Genomic DNA, 24,938 nt, shown 5'->3' with positions numbered 1-24,938 from the left:
TATAATATAAAAACTGTATAAAATGTTTCACTAGTTAAAAGAAAAAAGTTATATTAATAATCACAGAGAAAAAAATGCTTACAAAATGTATATGGCTGATTGAAAATACACATATGCACATCTTTAGAAAGACAGACAAACAAACCTAGTTCAATTAGAAACAAAACACATAAACTGGATCGGAAAAGTGATATGATTTTAAACAGAACAATTTTCATCAGTGTTTGAACAACATAATGTAAATGAAAATAAATAGAAAACTAATCAATAACAGAAACAAATGAATAAAAAATAGATTTAAAAAATTAAAAATCACATACTTTTTGGTTTTTTCTAAAAATGATTAATTATTAAAATGGTTCCTAGAAAAACTGCAAACATTTTTTTTAAAGCAGTTACTCAATGTGGCCACCATTCTATTCAGGGCATAGTTCAGTTTGGCGAATTCATGCTAGCTGGGCATGCCTAATAGCATCATTATTATTCTTAACAGTAGCTCCAGCTTCTATTATATGATATCTAAATTCTTCTTGCGTGCCAATACAAGCGGAATGTACTAACGACTTCATCCAACCCCAAAGGAAAAAGTCCACTGTCGTGAGATTGGAAGATTAAGGTAGCCATTTAATAAGCAATCCAATGGGAATTTTCTTCTCCCCAAGTGTGTGTTTCAATAATTTACAATGGCATTCTTGTAAAACAGGATTCATCAGTAATTATAATATTACTTAGAAAATCAGGAAGATATTCACATTTTTTAATTAACCATCGACAGAATTTCATCCGTTTATCAAAATCAGATAGCAATAGTTCTGATTTATGATGTTTAGTTCATGTTGTATGAAATAGGTATAGTTGTTGCTCCCATTACGTTCACCACACACTTGATTAAGAGCATGGAAGCGATGTAACAACCTTTTGGTGCTTGAGATGGGAACTAATTGTAATGCATTCAATACTGCTTCTTCAGCATTGGCATTTCTCACAAAATTTTCACGACCAGCATCAAATCGTTGTGATTTAAGCATACCTGTTTCTCAAACTTGCTTCTCAAATACCTCAACTGTTTTACAATCCAGTAAGTACTCTTCAATTTGGATAATTTTCCTGGTATTCCCACACACACACACACACACACGCACACACACACACACACATATATATATATATACTCTCTCTCTCTCTCACTCTCTCATGTGCACACACACACACACACACACACACACACACACACACACACAGCAGCCAATCAATTTTTATTTACTTTACCATTGATTAATAACATGTTTGTCAACTATCCAAATGAAAAAATATTTATGGTATCACCCACAGTGAATGACTGACCAAACAATAACAGTACAAACACTGCTCAAATGAATATTCAAATGTTAGACACTAAATTTAACTGCTGATCAGCTGTTACTGACAACCTATTAAAAAATAAAAATTTTTAATGTGTTTTAAAAGGATGTGTTTCAAATTTATTATTATAAGTTTTAGTATTTGTGTGTAAATTGTTCTGTTTAAAATCATATCACTTTTCTGATCCAGTTTGTATATTTTGTTTCTAATTAAAGTTGAAAGTGTGAAGTCTTTTACCCAACCAAAGATATAGAAGAGCTCAGTGATCAGAATTTCAGCAAAAAAATACAAGAATCTACTCAGAAAACAGAACACATCCCCAATAAAACCTGCCCCAGATTTTTCATAGCATAAAGTAAGGCAACCATCAGTGTACATTTTCTACAATATTTATAGGGAGTATTAATTTGTTAAAATAATGTCTGTAGAAATATAAGGTAATGATATTTGATGTTTTATTTATAAAAATTGTCTGACAGAAGTAGTTGAATATATAGTAGTTAAATAAATAACATCCCTGCTGGTGTAGATTCCTATACTGTCTCGGAGTAATATTGTTTCAATGAAAAGATTTTATATTTAAATGAGCTTGTACAGTCTGACAAAGAGCTTTTAAACAGATTAGCGGTTTGCAAGTTTTTAAGTTTTTAATCCAATAATCTAACTCAAGGGACAAAACTCTACTCTGATGTTTACAATGTCATATAATAATGGGTGAACAGTTTTATCAGGAAGTTCAGCAGATATGCAAGATCAATTTTGTCAGATCATATTTTAGTTACTAACATACCAATATGTGATAATGAGGTAAGCCTCATTTTTGCCATTTGACACTTAGTGCATAGCAGCTGACTGAACCAAATATTTCTTTTTTGTTAATAAGGTCTAGGACGTTTTTCATTTTCAAATGGAAAACTCTGAATATAATGTGTCTAGATTTTAGACCAATGAATAGGTCGTTTTTTATTTCTGGCCATTAAGGATTGTACGTAAAAGTTATAAATAAATCTAGATACCCATATTAACACAAGTATGTCATAGCATCTTGAGATTTTTCATGCATATACCGTGGTGAAGCAGTGAAAGATGAGGAAGTATATGACACTTTGACCCATGTTGTTAGCATTAATGGTGTCTTCTTGCACAGTATCTCAAAGATGAATGTAATCATCAATATGTAATTTTTTTTTGGTTATTATGAACAAAAGCTAATATTTCAGCGATATTTTGGCCATTATGTTAACACAATATTGATTAAATACGTTTCAGTAATAATGTAAAAAATTATAAATGTTATCTTGAACCATAAGTCAATAAGTATAAAATTGCATACAGGAAACTTTTATTTTGTTAATTATTAACAAAAGTTAGATAATAACCATCTTCACCCTTCAAAAACATAAGGGAATATTGTAAAGGATTATAACAGCAATGAAGCTCCGACACACGTTGCATTTGACCTTAATGACAATTTAAGATATCTCTAGGTCCTTTATCTTCATCGGCCAGCAAACAGCAACTTCATTAGTAGTTGGAGCATTATAGCGAACCCTATGCTGATTAACAAGTACATGATCAGCATGAATTATAAATTAAAAATTTTCCACATTACCCAAAGGTGTGTTGTCAATATTGCATTTAAACTCTCTGATCAAATTATTATAATCCAGCAAAACTTGCTGGAGTGCTGGTATTAGTTCCTTGGTTTGGAACAATATTTGTACGAAGAGAAGTTTTATTGAGAAATTTTATAGAGTAAATTTGTAAAAATTGGTGGCCAATATCAGGTGCTGGCAATAAACTTCCTATGCGATGGTAAACTTGACCTTGAATTTTAAATGTAGGTATAAAATTCTATTCTATTCTATTCTATATATATATATATATATAATGTAATATTATATTAAAATCATAATTTTTCCTTGCATTTAAATATATTAATAAGAAAAAAGCAACATAATACACAATACATACCTGTCCTCTAAGCCATCCACATATTCCTTCTTCCTCTTTCTTGAGTCCTGAGCTGAGATCTTATTTCTTATCTTTCGACGAATCCTCTTTAATTCCCTTTCTTCTTGTTTTGTTAATGGATAATGAGATGGAAGAGAAACGCCTTCTTTATCCATTAATCTTTTCTCTTTAGCTATAAAAACCAAAATTATTGTTAAGCATCAAATATTAATAACATTTACAATTAATTAACAAGAGAAAGAAAAATCATGTAATGTACAAAATTAAAACACTTCTACAGTTTCAAATATCTGACAATTTTTTAATACAAACATGTCAGATTAGTACTTAAAAAAATAATAAAATAAACATGATTCTCTCAAGTTTGATATTAAATCTTCTAAAAGTTAATTATTGGAATTATTGAAACACTTACTGAAACACAAGAATTACTCAAATAAATACTTAAATGAAAACAACATTATAGTACAATTCAGGCTAAATGAAATAATGATTGAGAAAAGGTTTCAAACAGCTGAAATCTGGAATAATCCATGTTTATTTGTTGTTAGTGAATAAAACCTATTACAATGTTTACTACTACGTCTGCAGTTCTAAGGTAATTTGGATCCTCTACAGTTTAGGTTTCTGCAAATCAGCATTCTCAGATATTCCTTGTTCTTTTAACTGTGGATGGTTAGGAAAGTTATGAATGCTTCTGTTACTACAACAGAATTCAGAGTTTAAATTTTTATAATAATAATATCTGGGATTTAATGGTCAGTCTTTTGTACAAAATTTTAATTTTAGTGAAGAAAGTTAATGCCTTTTCATCAGGAAGTGATTTTTATTATTCTATTTATTTATTTTTATTCATGTAAGGTTTTGGTTGGCTATGTTATATTTAACCCATTACTAATGTTGAGTAAACAAACATTTTCATACATGTTTTTTTAATTTCTAGGTACTTTTTCATTTCTCCCTCTCAAAAGTTTGCAAGTTTTTCACCTGGAAATAACTCAAAATAACAGGAAATATTGATATTAACCTTGAATAATTAAGAGTAATGTTTTGAGTACTTAATAATTAATGTTTTGAGTAATTATTGCTATTATTTATTATTTCAGTAATCAAAACATTACTGTTAATTAGTCAAGGTTAGTGAGCAAAGGTTAAGTTTGGTTAGATTATATTTATAATTTATATGTAAAATTATAAGCAACAATGTTTATATTTTTAATATGTAAAATGTTTAAAATTACCAGTATATTTCCTGCTGTTTGGTGTTTGTTAATATAAATGGTTATATTGGGTTATCTATTGATGAAGAAATGGCCCCATATTTTGATAGGCATTCAGCAAAAATGTTTATCAAAGGAAAACAAATTAGATTTAGTTTTAAGTTCTGATATTTGGGTCTTTGACGGCATGGGTATTTGTATCAATTTATTTCTTACGGAAATGCAAACAAAGAAAAATCAATATAGTCTTGGAACACAAATGGTATTAGATTGTTAAATGCTGTATGAAATCCTAATGAGCATGGACCTTTTTTAACTATTTCTTTTCTTCAAACATTCAGTTTAATTTACTAAACGAAAAAGGATGTTTTGCAAATGACACTATCAGAAAAAACTTCCTAATTGCTCATTAACCTTTGAGGACCAGACTTTTTTTTTTTTGGAGAGAGTTAAAAAAAATCACATGCTTATATTATTAAAAGTAAAAAAACTATACAATGCTTATGACAACAATTTGTAAGCTAGTGCTAAAAAATTTATAATTTTTTTTATTACCAATATATTTTAGAAGTTTTTTAAATTGTAAGAAAACCAATGTACTCATCTAGAAATGTTTTTTGTGGCCATATCTTATTCAAAAATTTTTCTTAAGATTAAAGAACCATAAAATAGAAATTAAAAAAAAAAACAAAAAAGAATGACTTTGAAATCGCTTAACTCAAAATTTTACTATGGGAATTATGATTTTTAGAATATTTGTCCTGTTTTATGTTAAACCTGAAAATTTCATGATTTTTGGCAAGAAATTGATAAATATTAGTCAAATTTATAAAATTAAATTTTTTAGAACTGTCAGTACATAAATCATTACATCAGATTGAAAATTCCTAAGTTCTGATTTGAACCCATGTTCAAATCAGACATCTCTTTTTTCATTTATTTTTAACTTTTCTTTTTTTTAATTTAAATATATTGATTTATTAATAATTATTAATCAGTGACTGAAAAAGAAAATTTACAATAAATAATTCAATAAAAAAAAAAAAAAAATGAAAAAAATCAGAAGTTATTACTGAAATAAAATTTTATGTACTTTTAAAAGTGTATATGCAATTTAATAGGCATTATTACAAATGTGTATATGTAATAGATTTTGTGAAACATCTGATTATTTAATATTAACTGAAAATTAAAATTTAGAATCGTATTATTTTTTAATTTTCTAGTTTAATTTCTATTTAATTTTATCTGCATTTAAGTTAACTACAGAGTGACTGTTAAATAGGCATTCACAAGAACAACATATACATACATTGAGGCATACGTGCCCGATCCTAAATAGATTGCAAAAAATTCTTATCTTTTAGATCATTACTCCTCTGATATTGTCAGACAATTTTCCCTAAGTCGAGTTAGATCATAATTTTGTTTGCTTTTTATTGACACTCGTTTGATCACTCTTTGGTTTGATATAATTCTTCTGATCTTAATTTGTATAAACGTACTCTAGTTTTCAAATTTTCGTCTTCTCTTAAATTAAAATTTTTTATTCTTCCCTTGTTCTTAACATTTTCTGCCTTTTATATATATCTTGTCGGTTTTTTGAGATATATTTCTTCAAATTATCTTCCTTTTTCCTGTATGATTTTTTCTTTTACATTTCAATCCAATAATAATCCAAATAAAAACTGAATATTAACATTTGTAACCGGTATACAGTTCACTAAATGGAATAGTTTAATTATTAACTTTTTTTATACAACATACCAGAAATCTAAAACTTTTGTTAATCAGCTGCTCACAAATATACAAAGAATACTGATCTAGTAATATGAGTAACAATAGTTAATTGTTACAGACATGTACGAGTTATGGCTATAAAATAACGACACTAATGCTGTAAAATATTTTATTTTAAATTTATTCATATTTTGTTATTATCCCCTTCAATATATACCCCTCCTCTATTCTGACAACGCTCCATGCAAATTTTCCATTGTTCGAAAGAGTGCAGGAAGTCTTCTTCTGTGAGCTATTTCATAATGCGTGCTGCTTTTTCTTTCACAGCTTCAACGGTCAGAAATCTTGTTCCTTTTAATGTGGATTTGACTTTTGGGAACAGATAAAAGTCACATGGTGCAGATCAGGTAAATAAGGCAGACGGTCTAACACTGGGATGTTATACTGATATACTTCACTAGAAACGTCTTGACAGACAATGTAGTGCGAGCCGGTGCATTGTCCTGATAAAGAACCCATGACTTATTTTTCCACAATTCGGGTCTTTTTTTTCTTGGAGTTAAGCAAGGACCTTGAATAATGACAAGAATTGTTAACAGATGGTCAGATGGGATCAGATTACCAATTTTTTCAATATTTTTATTTGTTTTTGACATGGAAGAGCAACCCGGGTGAAGATCATCTTTTAATATCTTGGCCATCTTGGAAACGCTTAAACCAGTCAAAAACCAGTGCACATGATAAACACTCATTGCCATATAGTTTTTTTTAATAAAATATTAGTTTCAGTAGTGGCTTTTCCAAGTTTCATATGAAATTTCAAGACAATTCTTTACTCTAATAAAACACTAATCATTTTTTCAGCAAAACAAATAAAACAGATGTTATTCGAACGAAGGCCACAGCCAGAGTAATATGTCTAAGAAACTGGAGTGGCAACAATCGAAAGAGAAGGCGTCATGCTACACAGCTGTTGGTCGTACAAATTTGGCATGTGCGCAGATCTTCTGTAGCAGCATTAGTCTCGTTATTTAAATGCCACACCTCGCATAACTATATATTTTCAACACCAAAACATCTGGCCAGATGCAGTAGTTTATTGTTCACAATATTTTTCACAGTAAATTAATATATATATATGTATATAACAGGGTTACAAGAACATGAACAAAATTTCAGTAAATGGGGATGCATAAATACTGAAAAATTCTTAGCAATGAATGTGTTAATGCACTAGGGCTGAAATACAATATTAATAAATACTGATCATAGCAAATAATAAATAATATAGCCAATGTAATTTCATTACAAATGTTAATTTTATTAATGGCAAAACACATTTGTTCTATTTATTCATAAATAAATTAGTAGCAGGCCTATAAATGTTTTAAGAACAGAAAACACAAGCACTTATATTTGCATTTCTTCAACACAATAGTATGAAACAAATGTCTTTTTAATATAGAATGTAATTTTAATGTTTAAACAGTCATTTTGAACACCTGAATACAGTTCACCAAATTTCAAGTAAGAAAGAATGTTCCGCTGCGTGTTCAGGCTCTTTAAAATATCTATCAACTTGATTTTAAAGATTGTAAGAGTCCTAATGTTTAATTTAAAAAAATTGAATTAACAGTATAATTATAAAAGTGTACATTATTATATTTAATTAATATAGCGCTCATCATAGTTAATTAAAAAACTTAGACTAGGATTTGTAAAAAGGAATTTCAGAAAATATAGATACACTACTACAAGGAAGGGTATTATAATATTGTAATATGTAGAGAAGCTTCCTGAAAAGAAAATGAAGAAAGAAAAATCTAGAAGAATCAACAAAAAAGGATTCCTTCTAGAAAAGGATTAACAGAAAAGCGTAGAAGGTGTAAACAATTGCAAATTATTACAGTTGGCCAAACAAAAGGACAGGTACAGTACTGTACTGCAGTTCAGGCACTAGGCCCATAGATATATATACTGTTGAAGTCCAGCAGAGTGAAAAGTTCAGTGTGTAATACATAATTCAGTACATAAGCAATATACACAAGTATGGTTTGCAATATATGCTACCAAGTGTGCAAAGGCATGCAGAGTGAGTATACTGTAATAAATGAGAAGCCGTTTGGTGAGTTCTTTGTGAACAGGAGTGACAATGAAATCTGTCATAAAGTGTAAGTGTTCTTTTTGTAAATATAAGAAGTGAATAATACTTCCATAAGGTGAATTATTGATTTTTCAATTGCTTCTTATTGTCAATTTTGTATTAGTTTCTATTAGGTACTGTGAAGTGTATAGTATATCATAACTGTTTTTTGCTATCTATAACTTAAATGTGATTAAATTAATTTGGATTTAATATTAATTACTATTTTGTAAATTATTGATATTATTATTATATCGATATTTAAAAGTAATCAATTGTTATTTTTAAGAAATATTTAATAACTCTCAAAATTTTTATCTCTCAATATTCTTGTCAAACTGTGAACAAGTGACAATATCATAAAACCAGAAAATGCTTCATTTTAGATATTTTGTAGCTTTTTTCTTTACCAGACATTCCAATATGAGTAATTTTTACTGATTTTATATAAGTTTAAATAAGGGTAATGTGTTAAGTTAATTAAGAACATAAATGTTGGTTTGGGTAACTGCTATGGAATAAAATAAATGGTGTTAAATAATTTTTTAAGTAATAAGGAAAGATAAAGAAGAGATAAGTCAGAAGTGGAAATTCATAAAAGAAGGTAGAAATGAAAAAGTATCAATAAAGATATAAATATCAATATTAAGTGAAATGATGCAGAAGGAATATTTTTGTTATTAAAGGCATTTTATTAATTATAATGCAAAGAAAGTTAAAAATGTTGTACGACAGATAAAAATGTTTAAATAATTTCAGCAATTAATTATAAATCATATATATTTATACAAAAAAGATGCCTACCAGTAAGATGTAACCGAGGATACATTGAAGAGGCATCATCTTCAGGATCATCTGCTGCAACTGGAGACTGTATTTTCTTTTCAGCATTACCGTAGTAGATGAAATAATTCTTGGTATTTGTTTAGTAGCTTTAATAGTACTTAGTGGCATGTATTATTTTAATTGTACGCACACCAGAATTACTGACACTTTTCATATTAACAGTTATCAGTATGGACCTAGGATTAGATGATGTAATTGGAGTAACACGTAATACATGTCTGTTAGGATTCGTAACATCAATTGGTTTAGTACGTATAACTGTTTTATGTTCTTTTAATATTACATTGTTCTGTTTTAATTGTTGTGGTTGTTCTTTCTGCAGCTGCAACTGTACAGGATCTAAAAATAACAAAGATTCATTATAAAAGCAGTTTTAATAAGGTTCTTAACATTATGAGCTTTATATAAGATCCTACCCAATAATTACCATAATTACAATGTCCTGTTCAAAAGGAGAAGTAAAGAATATGCTGCAAAGTGCCTACACCAGTATTACTACAGAACCAGACTACCACTTATTATTTCCATTGAAAGCAATATTTATTTACATTGTGGACTTTTTTGAGTTTATGTTTGTGGCATTTCAGAATTGCTAATGTGGCTAATTTGGATGATGAATGTTTCTGTTAAATCCTGCTTCATTATTGGAAAGCAGCAGCCAGACACACTAAATGTTTGGTGATAAAGCTATGAGAAAGATTAAACTTATATGAGTAGTTAAAGTAATTCAAAAGTGAGATAACATCGATCACAGATCATAAACATTCAAAAACTCTTCAACTATATTACTGACACAAATAATGCCAAAGTTTGTGAAAAAATTAAAAAAAATCATTTACTAACTTATATTACGAAGCTTTCATTCACGTATAGGACCAACCACTAAATTATAAACGGAGAGCTTGGATTACATGTCATTGTGATCAAATTTGTGTCCTATCAGCTCACAATTAACATTGGATTCATGTGTTCAAGGAGCTCAAACATAACTGTGATACCCCAGTCCCCTTACCTCACCCGATGCACTGCAGTTTGTTTTTTGTTAACCAAAGTGGAATGCAGCTAAAGCAGAAAACATTTGAAATGGTGATAGCTTTAAGAAGTAGCAGAATCTGCACTGTGGAGACAATATTAGGAATATTCACTAATATTCCTAAGCCTTAAAAACACATTGCAATCATTGCAGTAGGTAATTACTTCACAAGAAATAAACCAATTAAATTATATTTTTGTGCATGATTTGTAGGCCATAAATTTTGAAAATTTATAGCATTTGTTGGTGTTCTTCCATGGATGAATAAGAAAAGAGGGCAAATCTTAACACAATCAGAAGAAAAAATAAATGGTTGGATTTGAGAATGGGCCAAGGCACAAGACTTTGATTCAATATGAGGTGTGTCTATTAAAAAAAGAGACTGATGCTGCTACAGAACTGTGCATGCGCCAAACTTGTACAACCAACAGCTGTGTAATGTGAAGCCTTCTCTTTCGATTGTTGCCACTCCAGTTTCTGTAGACATATTGGTCCAGCCATGGCCTGCATTTGGATAACATCTGTTTTTTTGGTTTGCCGAAAAATAATTAGTTTTATTAGAGCAAAACATTGAAATTTCATATGAAACTTGAAAAACTGCTACGGAAACTAATCTTTTATTAAAAATCTATATGGCAATGAATGTTTACCATGTGTGCAGGTTTTTGAGTGGTTTAAGTGTTTCCAATTTGATCAAGAAGACATTGAAGATGATGTTCACCCAGGTTGCCCTTCCACATCAAAAATGGATAAAAATATTGAAAAAATTGGTAATCTGATCTGATCTGTTAACTATTCTTGTCTTTATTCAAGGTCCTTGTTCAACTTGGTGAAAAAATAAGAAAAAAATGACCTGAACTGTGGAAGAACAAGTTATGGGTTCTTCATCAGGACAACACACCGGCTCACACTGCATTGTATGTCAAGACGTTTCTAGTCAAGTAAAAAAGTAAACATCCCAGGGTTACACCATCCACCTTATTTGCCTGATCTGCACCAAATGACTTTTATCTATTCCCAAAAGTCAAATCCGCATTAAAAGGAACAAGATTTTAGACCGTTGAAGCTGTGAAAGAAAAATCGGCATGCATCATGAAATAGCTCACAGAAGAAGACTTCCAGCACTGTTTTGAAGAATGGAAAATTTGCATGGAGCATTTTAGGAATACAGGAGGGGTGTATAGTAACTAAATACGTATAAATTTAAAATAACATATTTTACAGTATTAATCTCATTATTTAATAGTCATACCTCATATTTACCAATGGACTCCATTTATACAAACTAGGTTATGCACAAAAAAAAGGTCAAGTAGAAACAGCCTTTAGAAGATTTTTTACCTAAGTAAAACACTTAAAACTCAATTATGTGATATAATACATCACTTAAAAACTCAATTCTTTTTCATAATAAAACTAGCAATATTAGTTCAGTTATAATGTTACCTGAAGGCAACTGAGATATAGTTACCTCAGTTCTTTGTCAACAATTAATTCTATATATTAAGTGTAACTATAAGTAAATCTTTTTTGGGTTTAAATTCCAAAGAAATAATTGTCTAAAAAAAAAGTTTAAGACTGGTTTAAGTTACAGTGGTATTGGAATATTTATACAATAGAAATATCACCGAAACACTGCGGTTATTTCTATATAAAGATGTATATAAATTCAAATCCCAATTATCCACGTTAATAACCAGAAGAGGATTGCAGATAATCCAAAATCATAAAAAATCACAGTTGATCCAAAAATAATATTTAATAAAGTAATATGAGTATGTGTTAAAATGACCTAATACTGTACTGCACTTCAATAATTACACTGATTATTATATTAAGGTATAATGATAAATAATAAAATAAAATACAATACACTGTAATATTACATCCCTGGTAAAAATACACATTAACAAATACAAATGTTCAAAATATGTAGTAACAGATTTTCACTATCATTACATAAATAGATTGTATACACAGTAAAGCCTCGACTACGTGAATTCACGTTAGCGCAATTTTGTAGTATACATGTACTGTAAGGCGTACTATATGATTACCAAATTTATTTTTAATACATACAAACAGCATTAATATGTATGTACAGTTACTGTACTTCTAGGAAGAGTAGTTCGTTTTATTACTGTAACTACTGTAAATACTGTTACACAATGATTCCAAGAATCATCACTTCTATTGTTTATTTTACGGATGTTTACATAACACTGTCTTAAACATTGCTCTCAAATAAACCATTCCCTTCCCTATTTTTACACTGGAAAGTTGCTTTGTAAAGATTAATTATGCCACAAAATTACAATTTACTGGTCATTTATTTCTTGTTTGTTTCTTTGTTACTGGGTGTACAGTACGACTTAGAATAAAACTTAAGGAAACTTAATAAACTCTAGAAGAACACTTAATAAAAAGGAAACTTAATTACTCCAGAAAAAAAGTTACATGTTAAAAGATACGAAAGGGGTGGAAAGTCAAAGGAGTTAAGTAATGACTTGAGTTAATCAACACTTTGGACGATTGGGGACAATTCTGAAAAAATAAAAAAAAACCTGTAAAAGTGTTATGCGAATGAATAATGAAAGAGTTTCAGTGATTTGACCTGTGATTATGGAGAAAGTGGAAAGAATGTTAAGCAGATGAATTAAACATCAAAATCAAGAGAAAGTGCCTGTTTCTATGCAGGTAATTAAAGAAAACGTCATTAGCATTTATGACTCGTTAAAATGTGATGCAGGAGAAAAAACTTTTTATGTATAAAATCTCTTCAAAATGTCCAAACTTTTACTGTTACTATTTAAATTAATTTCTTTATTTCCAAATTTGTCCGAATATCAGATACAGTATGTTTGTTATTAATAAGGTGATCAGCAACATTAGATAAATGCAATTTACCATTTTCATAATTTTGAATGTGTTCTAAAAATTTAGGTTTAAAAGACCTATTAGTTTTATTTATATATATAATCACAATCATTACACTTTATTTTGTAAATTCTGTATAAATTATATATAAGTCAGTGTGATTGTTACTTTATAAATAGTTTATCATATGACTGTTTGTCTTGTATGCCGGTTTAAATTTACTTTTATCATAAATATTAGTTATATTTTCAACATTATCAGTGTATAAATATTTTAAATATATGTTGTCAATTTTTTGTGTATCATTTATACGCATAACAGTTGTATCATTAATTTTTGAATTATGTTTTTTGTAAATATTGTCATCAATTAAAGAAACATTATAACCATTAAGTTTAGCAATTTGGTTGTGGGTTTCCTATATACTGACATTATAAATTGACTATTTTTGTTAATTTTGATACTTAAAAAATATTTAAAAAATAGCAATCACACTGACTTATACAATTCAGGTGGAATTTATAAAATAAAGTGTAATGATTGATAGTAAGTGTAATGATGATATATATATATATATAGGTCTATTAGGTCTTTTAAACCTAGATTTTTAGAACACTTTAGAAATTATGAAAATGGTAAATTGCATTTATCTAATGTTGCTGACACCTTATTAATAACAAGCATACTGTATCTGATATTCAGACAAATTTGGAAATCAAGAAATTTAATTTAAATAGTAATAGTAAAAGTTTGGACATTTAGAAGAGATTTTATACATATAAATACAAAAGAATTTCTAACTCAATCAACTTTCAGACAGAATATGAAGGTAACACTCTTATAAAAGTGGTAACAGATGATGTATATAAATAATTTAATTCAAATCCAATCAGTAATGTAACACTGGCTGGCTAGGTTACATCATGCTTTCTATTCCAGAAAAAGCAGATGTTTTGTGGCATGCATAACTGAAGCCAAAAATTTTAATGCATTTTAGTGCATTTTGACATAAATATGAAAAGGAGCCACCATATGAAAACTGTATGTGGGGTTTGTTCGATCAGAAACAGGAACTGTTTTCTAACAGAAATTGTTTGAAAGAACCATTATCAGAAGAAAATGTGGGACGAATCAGACATGTTACCAATTCCAAAGACAATCACTTGTAAAGTTTTACTTAAGTAAAAGGTTTTACTTTTATGGATATAACATTCAGCCAGTGCAAGAAGTAAAACCTGTCTTAATAAAGAATGATATTAATTATGCTTTTAATTTTATGTTAGAATTTTAACAATGAACTGAAATGTTTTTCTGTATCAGAAAGATACAGAAGATGAGTTTCCTGGAAACACATGACAATCGGATCATGCACCTGCGCCAGTACTCCAATATCTTCAATGCGGGACTGAACACCCCTAACATTCCACTGAATAATGTTCATAAAATTAAAATAAAATAAAAAATATAATAATAATAAATATACTCAGGAAACCATATAGAATTCAGTTGTACGTGATTCTATTTTTCTTTTTGGTGTTCTTCAACTTAGATAACTCCGACGCCTTTGGGTCAGGAGGTTCCTCAACCATATCCTCCATATGGAGTGACGGCGGAGAAGATTTATGAGAACGGGATGTCGCTACTGACATCCCAGAGGGGGTGGTCATGTGGGCTACTTTCGTGGGAACCTTGTTAGTTGGCTTACAGGCAGCTGTGGTAGCCTCTGCCCGTACGGGCAGCACTTTGGGAGCAGCAACTTTTGTATGAACCACACTATTGGATTCAGTTACTGCGACGCAGGACTTTTCACTCATCCTTGTCAGCCCGGAAATAGTGGCCATAAGCAAAGTAACCTGTTCAGAAAGCATCTAAATGAGTTTCTTAAGTTCGGTGTAGGATCCGCACTGTGGAGTATGAACAGGTGAAGTAGTCTGCTTTGACGCAGCAGTAGCGAAGGACACATCAGGTTGTACGAGGTTCCATGAGTTAACTATCTTCCTATACTCCCTGTGTGCAGCCGGGAAATATAGTTTCTGCTCAGTACAGATCTTGAGAATCGCCTTCTCTTCCTTAAGGTTGGGCAATCTCGGGAGCAGGCCGTATGTGAACCATTGCAGTTCACACATTTTTCACTTTCCTCGCAGTTAGTGTCACTGTGGCCTTTGGTAGCACATCGAGCACAGATCTTCAACCTTGAGCAAGATGTTGTAGTATGACCGTACCTTTGGCACCTGAAACACCGCCGTGGGTTGGGAATGAACTGGCGTACCCGAACGGAGAGGTAACCCACCTTAATCCTCTCTCAGGAAGACTGAAGTCAGTACAAGGGACGGCGTTGGTTCTTCTGCCCGTTCTGCCGTTTCATCATACGTTTCACCTCTACAACACCTAGTACTAAGTTCATCAGCAATTTACCTCAAATTCATTTCCAGAAGGTCACAACAAAAAATCACCCCTCAGCTGGTATTTAGGGTCTTGTGGCATGTCGTACTTACGACTATGCCGCCCATATTGGTCAGACGTAACAAAGACCGACTCTGCTCATCGTTATATGTCTCCACCAGAATTGTCCCATCACGTAATTTTCTAATGTTCCTTTTCGTCGGCTGTAGCAAAATTATCCTCATCAGACGAAGCTGACCGAGGCCTTTTCACCAGACTTAAAATGGTGGTTTTTTCTGATGGACCACCAACCATCATAGAATTTGCTGTAGGAACTGAAATTTTGGTCCCACAAGAACCGGCAACACAATAAACCACTCCAGCAGAGCGTACGCGTACTGGAGCTAGAGCTAAATACAACTGGGTTTGCTCCGGTGCCCAGAGGACTTCGTTCAAGACTCACTACGTATAGCCATTCACCCATCGGCACGATAGTTCCCACCTTGGGTTACGGTTGCATTTCGTACGATGTTGCAACACCACCAAGTGTAAGTGAAAGAGAAAACTGTGTTGGATGTTGTGTAGTCGAGTAAATGTATATGTTGTAATTCATGTAGTGTACCTGGTGTAGCATACGTGTATAATGAAAAGTATTCTACAGCTAAGTGTGTAGTGGGAAGAAAAGCTGCAGAGGCTAGGCCTGTGGGGACGCCAACCCCCAAAGTCTTAAAGAATAAGACTTCCCTTCGGGGGAAAAGAGCCCTCAAAGAACTGTATACCATACTTCCTGGAGATACTGACCCTAAACTTTTAACAACTAATTGTCCTATATACATTTTGTAAAAAATTTCAACAAAACTGGCTTATGTATTCAAAAGTTATTAAGCTTCAAACATGCCAACATACATACATATGTATGGGTGAACATTACCCGTCACTTTTTTTTTTGTTTTTTGGGGTCCTTTGGTCATGAAACGTCGAGAAACATAAAAAACCCATACTCCGTTTTTTGAGTGATTACCATACTTTGCTTTCTACAGCATAGATCTAGAGCTATGATGCCAGGAGAATAAAAATTGAGAATCAAAGCTTGCCTCTACTAAAACTTCATTTTTATATATTTTACTATTAAACTAAATTTTAAATCAAATTTACTTATTCAGACACAACAGAATCCATGACATTTTGAAGAACGTGGATGAGGACATTAATTTTATTTTAATTAAAACATTTAGAAACAAATGTAATTAAAATACCAAATTCATACCAGGAATAAAACTCATGTTCTACTGTTTATCAGGGATTGCCTTGACCAACAGCTATTACAGAAATATTATCATCCACTTAATCCAAATTTATAATTTTTTTCAAATTAAATGTAAGGAAACAGATCTTAATATTCCATACCATAATGTTCCATATTTGAACTATTAATGTTTCACTATAAATTTAAAATTACAGTTCTAAACCAAATTAATAATAAATACCTTGAATTCTTCAGAATTCTCAGTCAATAAAAGTTGAGTTTCCAATATACTCAATGATTCTTTAGCCAGTTTAGCAACATGGAATAATATTGGTAGTGTAGGAGCATCTCTAGTACATACAATTCCAGTTTTATCATATGATGTTGCAATGAATAAACCAGGTAATGAATTATTATCACGGCCAGTTCTAAATGATTGTTCGATCTCTGTTATGTTATCACCTGAAATGAATTATACATATTATATTACGAGTTGTTTAACATTTACAAAGACATAAAAATAATGGGATATGTAGGCCTACCTTATTTTTAAAAAAAATAATAGTTTTTTAAAATAAGACATAAGAAAAATAGTCTGAAACTAAGCTAAAATTTTGATTTCTCATTAAAAAATATATATATATATATCAATATTTACAAAGCTATAATAATCAGTGGTACTTAATAGTCCAGAAATAAAAAACGTATAAAAGAAAACAGATAATAGCAGTGTATAAAGGCAGGCTACCTCCACTTAAAACTTAGTAATTTCCCTGGTAATTTCATACATCTTCCCAGTTTGTAACATCATATTTACATTCTACGTAATCTGAGATAGTGTCGCCTTACAGGAACTAAGATGGTCAGGACAGAGCAGATTAGACAAGAAGGAGTTTACTCTTTTATATAGTAACTAAGAAACAAGAGTGGGGAGAAACAAAGTTGGATTTATGATGTGTGGTGCGTGGGCAGAGAGATAGCATGCTTGGCTGGAATCCAATCAATAACAGACTATGTACAATAAGACTAAAAGGAAAGTTCAGAAACATCTCACTAATATCAGCATATGCTCCAACAGAAGATCATCCTGATGAAGAGAAGGATAACTTCCATGATATTCTAGCTAGAGAATGCGGAAAGTTATTAAAGTATGATGCCGTTGTGCTACTTGGTGATTTTAAAGTAACTATCAGAAAAGAAGGCTTCGCAAGACAGGTAGCTGGCAAAAATACCCTTCAAGAGATAACAAGTGACAGTGGAAGGAGATTGATATAGCGTGCACTGGAAAATAACATGATTATTAAAAGTATCTTCTTCCCACACAAAGCAATTCACAAGGTAACACTGATATCTCCACAGATGAATGTTCTGAATCAGATTGATCATGAGATTATATAAAGAAGACATGCATCATCCATTATTGATGGATGATCAATATACGGTCTGAATTGTGACTGACCATTTTATGGTGAGAACATGCACGAGAGAAAAATTGCCACATGTGTTAATTGCAGGGGCAGAGAAAAGGAGGAAATGGAATGTGGAAAAGCTGAAGAGTAATGAAAATGTAAAAGTATTTGAGGAAAGTATGGTGAGGGGACTACCTCCTTACCTTTGTGTGGTATCGGTTGATAAAAATATCGATAAGGACTGGGAAGCATGAAGAATTGCATGATACAGGTCCTGGAGGATGAATTGAGAGAGAGGAAGGGGAAGAGGAACAGCAAATAGTTCGACATAGAATGCAGAGAGGCAATAAACACGAAGAACGAAGCAAAAGGAGTTATGTTGTGCAGGGATACAGGGCAAAGGAGAGAAATCTATAAAGATTTAAGAAGAGTTGCTAGTGACACCTGCAGAAGGAAAAAATGAGAGTGGCAGCAAAAGTGTATCAAAATCATAGAAGAGTGGCTATGCAAAATAATAGTGAAGAGATGTATAGGAGGATTAAGGCATTGGAGAGGGGTTAGCAAGCTAGACTTAATCTGTGTAAAGATGGGAATGAACAGGTGATGGGGTGAAGAGGATAGGATATTGGAAAGATGGGCTGAAGTTTATGAAGAAAATTCACTTCAACAATGAAGTGGAAGCGGCGCATGAAACAGATATTACAGGGTCGGTAGAGATGTTTTAGAATCTCCTAGTGATCGGGAGGTTAAAAAAGTAATAGCGAGCTTGAGATATAATAAAGTGACTCCAATCCAGCAGAAATCATCAATTATGAAAGTCAGTGACTGATGCAGTCAATATACAAACTTGTGACTTGGATATGGAGATAAGAAAAGTTGCAGAATGATTGGAAAATGGAAATTATTTGTCTCATTTTTAAAAAAGGAGACATATTAAACTGCGATTGCTACAAAGATATAATACTGATATAACACTGTATATAAGATATTCTCCTCTGCTTTTGCAAAGATTGACGATCTATACTGATGAAATAATAAGTAATCAAAATGTGGCTTCACACACAAAACAGAGGAACCATGGATGAAATTCAAATATTCGTTATACTGACAGTTGATGGAGAGATGCTATGAGTACAATGTTGACCTGCTTTGCATATTTGTTGATTTTCAGCAAACTTTTAGTGTCTGTAAAAAATACTTGCCAGAGCTAATGCTCAAAAATGGGATACCAAATAAAATAAATAAAGCTTGTTATGATGACGAAGGTAAATTCCATGGCTTGTGTAAAGGTAGGAAATAAAGTGAATAGATCTTTTGAAGTGAACAATGGAGTGAGACAGGGTGATGCACTGACTCAGACTACAGTAATTTTCAACCTGGCTATTGATAAGGTTTTAAAAACTCTGCAAGTGGATGGGAATGTTTTCCATAAAATGAAACAGGTGTGTGTTTATGCCAATGATCTCTCCTCAAGAAATGTTCAGACCGAAATAAAAATGTTTAGGATTTGCAGGATGAGGGAAAGACAGTGGGTCTGGAAATTAATATTTAAAAGACAAAATATTTTAAAATTGTGAAAAAGGAAGGTAGAAGACTAATTGTAGATAAGACTAAAAGGTAGAGAGATATTGTATGACAATGTGACACTTGAAGCAGTAAAGGAGTTTAAATATTTAGTAAGTAACCTAAATAACGAGAATAGGTTACAGGTTGAAATAGAAAGCCGGATAGCAGCTGGAATAAATCGTATTTTACCAACCTGAAACTCTTCAGGTCAAAGTTTGTAACACGCAATAACTAACTGAGCACATTTTGTAGCACTTAACTGACTTTTAGCTAACTGGATGTTAACTAAAAAGGTGAGACATCCCTACGGATTTTTGAAAGATAGATCATAAGAAGAATTGTGGGACCTGTAAGAACTGAGGACAGGTGGTGAATAAGGAATAATGAAGATATAACCTGCTATATTGATGAAAGGGATTTAGTGCAAGACATCAAGGCGCACAGGATAAGATGGTTGGGATGTGTGGCAAGGATGGAGAGTGATAGAATGCTTAATGCCGTTCTCAGAGGGGAAATGTTCAAAACAAGAAGACAAGGAAGACCTAGAAGAAGATGAATGGAGGATGTAGAGTGATCTGTGAATCCTGGGTGTCAGCAGTGGTGGATAGAAGTAAAAGACAGGGATATTTGGAGGCATATCATACGGGAGTTCAAGATTCACAATGGACTGTAGCGCCAGAGAAAGAAGAAGTACATTAAGGGTATTTACAACCAATGAATGAGGATGGAGTGTAAAAAGAAAAAATGATTTGGTAATGAACAACATATAAAGAACCACAATAAAGATATGAAAAATAAGTTATTGAAATATAGAAAGAAACTGAAAGCATGACTAGAAGGTAAAAGATCAGAGAGAGGCAGAAACTAATGTAGCGTGAAGGGACAAGGAAATATTTATGGGCTGCAGTGATACAACAGATAAGAACTTTGACTACGTAGAAATAATAAAGTCTCTTAAAATTATTTGAAAAACTTAAGTACACAAAATGCTGATTTTAAATATCAGTAAAAACAAAAGTTTGATACAATGTGCAAGTAGTTTTTTACAGAACTTAGTTTAGGAGGCATAAGAAAGGAGAGCAAAGAAGTTTTTGAACATTTTTGCTTTGGACAGTATACAGGCTTGTAAGAAACGCATCTAATTAATTAATCCTGGCCCCTGTAGCGGAAGACACCTGCTTTGTGACAATCCTGGTTGCCATACCATCCCCTTTGTTCCTAACCCTGATGGGCTTTCCAGAGGTCATCTTCTTTTAGACCCTCTAAACTTGAAAACAAAACACAGGTTGGCCTCTGTCAGGATGCCACCAATGCAAATGTCTTGGGTTATAAAGGAATTTAGTAAAGAAAAAAAAGTAATACACTAAAACTTTATTTTTTAATATATATATATTGATATCAGTAAAAAATAAGTTTATATATGCAGTCTATTTAAAAACTATCTGGCACACTTTTATTCTGAAAAGTGTTTGAATGGAAGAGGTAAAGCTTAGTAAAATGCAGTACTAGTACTGAACATTTTTTTTTTTTTTTGGAATGTCATAATAGTGTCATCAGTTGTGTATGCTAGATTAACAGATAACAAATAGTGATCCTAGTTTCCTTAAGACCACAATAACTAAAATATATACAGATACAGCTAAGAAACCAAAAAGCTCAATCGTCACAATGGAAGTCACCATCATCCCTTGGGGTGAAGATAACAACACAGGTGAAAGTGATGCCGACTGCTTTTTTAAGTACTGAATCATGAATACCCACCAGAAGAGCAAACTATCAATGAACAGTACATCTGGGGGTTCTGTGTCATCTTCATGATGCAGTTTGGTGCAAAAATCCTGCTCTGTGGAAATCACACAAGTGCAGCTGCATCACAATAACAAATCTGTCTGTTCATTTTATCTAATCCAGGATAAAATTCCATATGTTCATCAATCATCAGATCTCCTTATTCATCAGATTTGTGGCTGTTCTCTAGCTGAAAGTGCCAATGAAAAGATTCTGACTTGACAACCAGAAAAGGATGTGTGATGAATGCAGCTGTACAACTGGTAGCTAATCCAAAAGAGAATAATGAAAAGTTTCCAGTAATAGAAGAACCACAGGTTAAGTGAATAAAATCACAAAGGGACTAGACTACTTTGAAAGAGACTGGGATTAGAAGTCACTATACTTTATATTTTTATCATGGTCTATGGTCAGATACATTTTAACAAACATTGTATGTATTATACACTTTTTTTCAATAGCCAACCTGGCAAACTACCAAAAAGGTTTTGGCATAGATGTGAAAGATTTTCTCTTCTTTTTGTATAATTTGAACTATTCATTTTAGTATTCTTTATTTAATTATTCTTTAATAAATAAATCCATGTTTATTGCTAGTAAATGTTTTTTACATAATTTAATACAATTATTTAATGAGCTGTTTTAAAATAAATTTACTACTTCAAATAAGAGTTAGGAAACATAACTTCCTTGGTCTTTTCAAAGTTTATAGTACTAAACAATGATTAAGAAAGAAAGAAAAACTGTAATAACATGAATGAAACCATTAGATAAGGTGACAGAATATTATTTCCTTAACAGATAAGAATAGAAGAAATTCTTGAGCAGTTCTATGCAAGAAGACAGACTTTTTGTTATTTTATTTTTTATAATTTTTTTAAATTTAATATTAAAATATATTTTGTGTTTATAAAAAAATTAAATTATTTTAACCATAATTTGATGAAGTAATTAAAAATGAGTAGACCATACACACAAGTCAACATAATCTCATTACATTTGTTGTTGACCTTAAATTGAGCATAACTGAAGGACAACTCAACCAATCTTCATAAAATTCACAACTTCAGATCACTACTACAGCATATCTGAATTTCAATGAAATTGATCTAGTAGTTTTGAAGCTTTTTGAGCCACATATTTAATATATATATAATATATATATATATATACATAAAGTGATGGAATAACTTTTGATCACATGATGGGATTAGGGATATAAAATGTAATTTTATAAGGGCATTACATTTTAAGTGAATAGCATTTTCACACTCCTCAAACCTCAAAATGTAAAGAAAATTCAATTTCATCCCCTAATCCCACTGTGTGACCGAAAGTACTGTAGTTTTCTTTGAAAAGTCAGTTAAAAAAAATCAAACACAAAACTCATTCAAAAACAACATGAAATATTTTTATTTATTTATTTTAAGTGGCATGGACTGATAAAGGCATTATTTAGTGCCCTTAGCAGTTCATTATTTTAAAACAAAATATTAACAGCATTCTAATATTAAACACAGTAAAATGTGATAATACACCCCCTCATTGTTTTAACTTTTATGATCAATGGGGCCCCAATTTATAATCTAGGGTAGTTGACTTTTATTCTTATTTCACACCATTTAATTTGCAGAATGCTATTCCTGAAGGCATTTAAATAATTGTATAACCATCAGATTATAAGATGACAGTTTTTGTCAGTTGTTCTGTCTTATTCAGGACCAACATGAAAAACGATAACTGGTACTAAACATAAACATTTATGGTAACTAAAATCAATGAAATAAATACACTGTAATATTTGGTACTTACGAGTAAGTTCTTGATTGAAATTAATAATAATAGGTTCAAGACACCAGTTTCTATTAGCTAATATATTTAACACGCGTAGGAATGCTGTCTGTGGTTGCAATACTATAGTAAAAGGTTCAGGAGATACAAATAGCGAGGCTACAATTAATTCAAGAGGAACATCTGGAAATAATTCATCATCTATCATCTGAGCTCTTAACCATCTTTTAACCAAACAAACAGTGGGACCATAACTCAGAAACTGCAAACTTAACCTGTTGACAATTTAACATAAATAAATAAAGAGTAAAATGCCATAAACATCATGGCAAAAGTAAAAATATGTTAAAAAATAAATTGAATTTAATATGTCTAATAGTCCTGTAAATATATTTCAGAACTTATGTACTTCAATATTTGCCATCCAGTTATGTTCTGATACATACTTTATTCATATAACAATCTTTAGCCTGAGGGATTTTAGTACATCTTACAAATTAACTATGCTACAGACCAACATCTCAACCTGGAGATTGCAAAATTAGCCTACAGCTTTACATGTAAACAATCATTTTATGAGAAATGATTTTATTAAAAAAATAAATAAAAGGAAATCAAAAAAATTTATTATAAACAATTTACTTATATTTATAAGTAAACATATATAGAAAATAAATTAATGACATGGTTGTGTTTATTTTTCATTTAAAAGTTTCTTCATATGTGGATCTGTGTAACACACAAAACCAAATTGTTTTCAAGTAATAAAGATAATTTATATATTTAGTTTTTAGTGCAACCATAGACAAAAATCCTTTTTCACTGAGGTAAGACGTAGCGGAAGGGTTAAATTAATACATTACTTCTGTTCCTAAATTTCCTTATTCACTATGACAAGCAAGCCAAAATATATCTAAACATTCAGATGTGAATTGTAGTTATAACATTTTATTGGCAGACATTTCTATGAACTGGTTATGAATCCCAACTGGCAATTTAGCAGCTGCAACATTTTCACTAAATGGATTCAGTACCCATCTCTTTGAGAAATATTTTTTATCTTCTGGGAAATACTCTTTTAGTTCACGAAAATGCATCTTATCTTCATGCTACCCAAACTGTGGTGAATAATAAAGTCTTCTTCATCCAAATTTTTCTCAATGTAATTGGAAGAGAGTGGAAACATACATAATTTTTCCTTTGAAAATGAATAATCCAGATATCAAGATTCTTAATGAAAGCATGAACTTTGTCTGTCAATAATAAAAAGTTTTTATCATGTCCTTGTAAATTGACATTCAAGTTGTTTACATGCGAAAATACATCAGCTAGGTAAGCCAACAGCAACATATACTCATTATTCTGTAAAAAGATTTAGAAGGGCACGTGTTTATTCTGGAAAATATTATTAATTCATCTCACAATTGCAATAACTGGGTTAGCATTTTCTCCCACGATAATGATTACCATTTGATTTCTGTACAGAAAAGAAGAGATTTTTTTTGCCCATTTCATCACATAGTTTAGCAAACAGCCTATTCTGTAATGGTTAACTTATAAT

The 24,938-nt window shown here is 31.1% G+C and overlaps 1 protein-coding gene across 4 annotated transcripts in view; it reads right to left on the bottom strand.

Moving 5' to 3' along the window:
• The window catches only part of LOC142324702 (nucleolar protein 6-like), a 114,892-nt gene that overhangs the window by 10,118 nt on the left and 79,836 nt on the right, over nucleotides 1-24,938 (bottom strand). For all 4 annotated transcript variants that reach the window (XM_075365612.1, XM_075365611.1, XM_075365613.1 and 1 more), the window contains 4 exons: nucleotides 23,399-23,652; nucleotides 17,065-17,285; nucleotides 9,244-9,624; nucleotides 3,337-3,508 (listed from right to left, as the gene is read on the bottom strand). In XM_075365612.1, coding sequence (XP_075221727.1) covers nucleotides 9,580-9,624; nucleotides 17,065-17,285; nucleotides 23,399-23,652 — 520 coding nt within the window. In that variant the 3' untranslated portion in view covers nucleotides 3,337-3,508; nucleotides 9,244-9,579. The remainder of the gene's footprint in view (nucleotides 1-3,336; nucleotides 3,509-9,243; nucleotides 9,625-17,064; nucleotides 17,286-23,398; nucleotides 23,653-24,938) is intronic.

This window comes from Lycorma delicatula, chromosome 5 (genome assembly GCF_047948215.1).
Source record: "Lycorma delicatula isolate Av1 chromosome 5, ASM4794821v1, whole genome shotgun sequence".
In the NCBI taxonomy this organism is placed as follows: Eukaryota; Metazoa; Arthropoda; class Insecta; order Hemiptera; family Fulgoridae; genus Lycorma; species Lycorma delicatula.
Note: the sequence above shows the minus strand (reverse complement) of the source record. Positions and strands in the feature narration are given on the sequence as shown.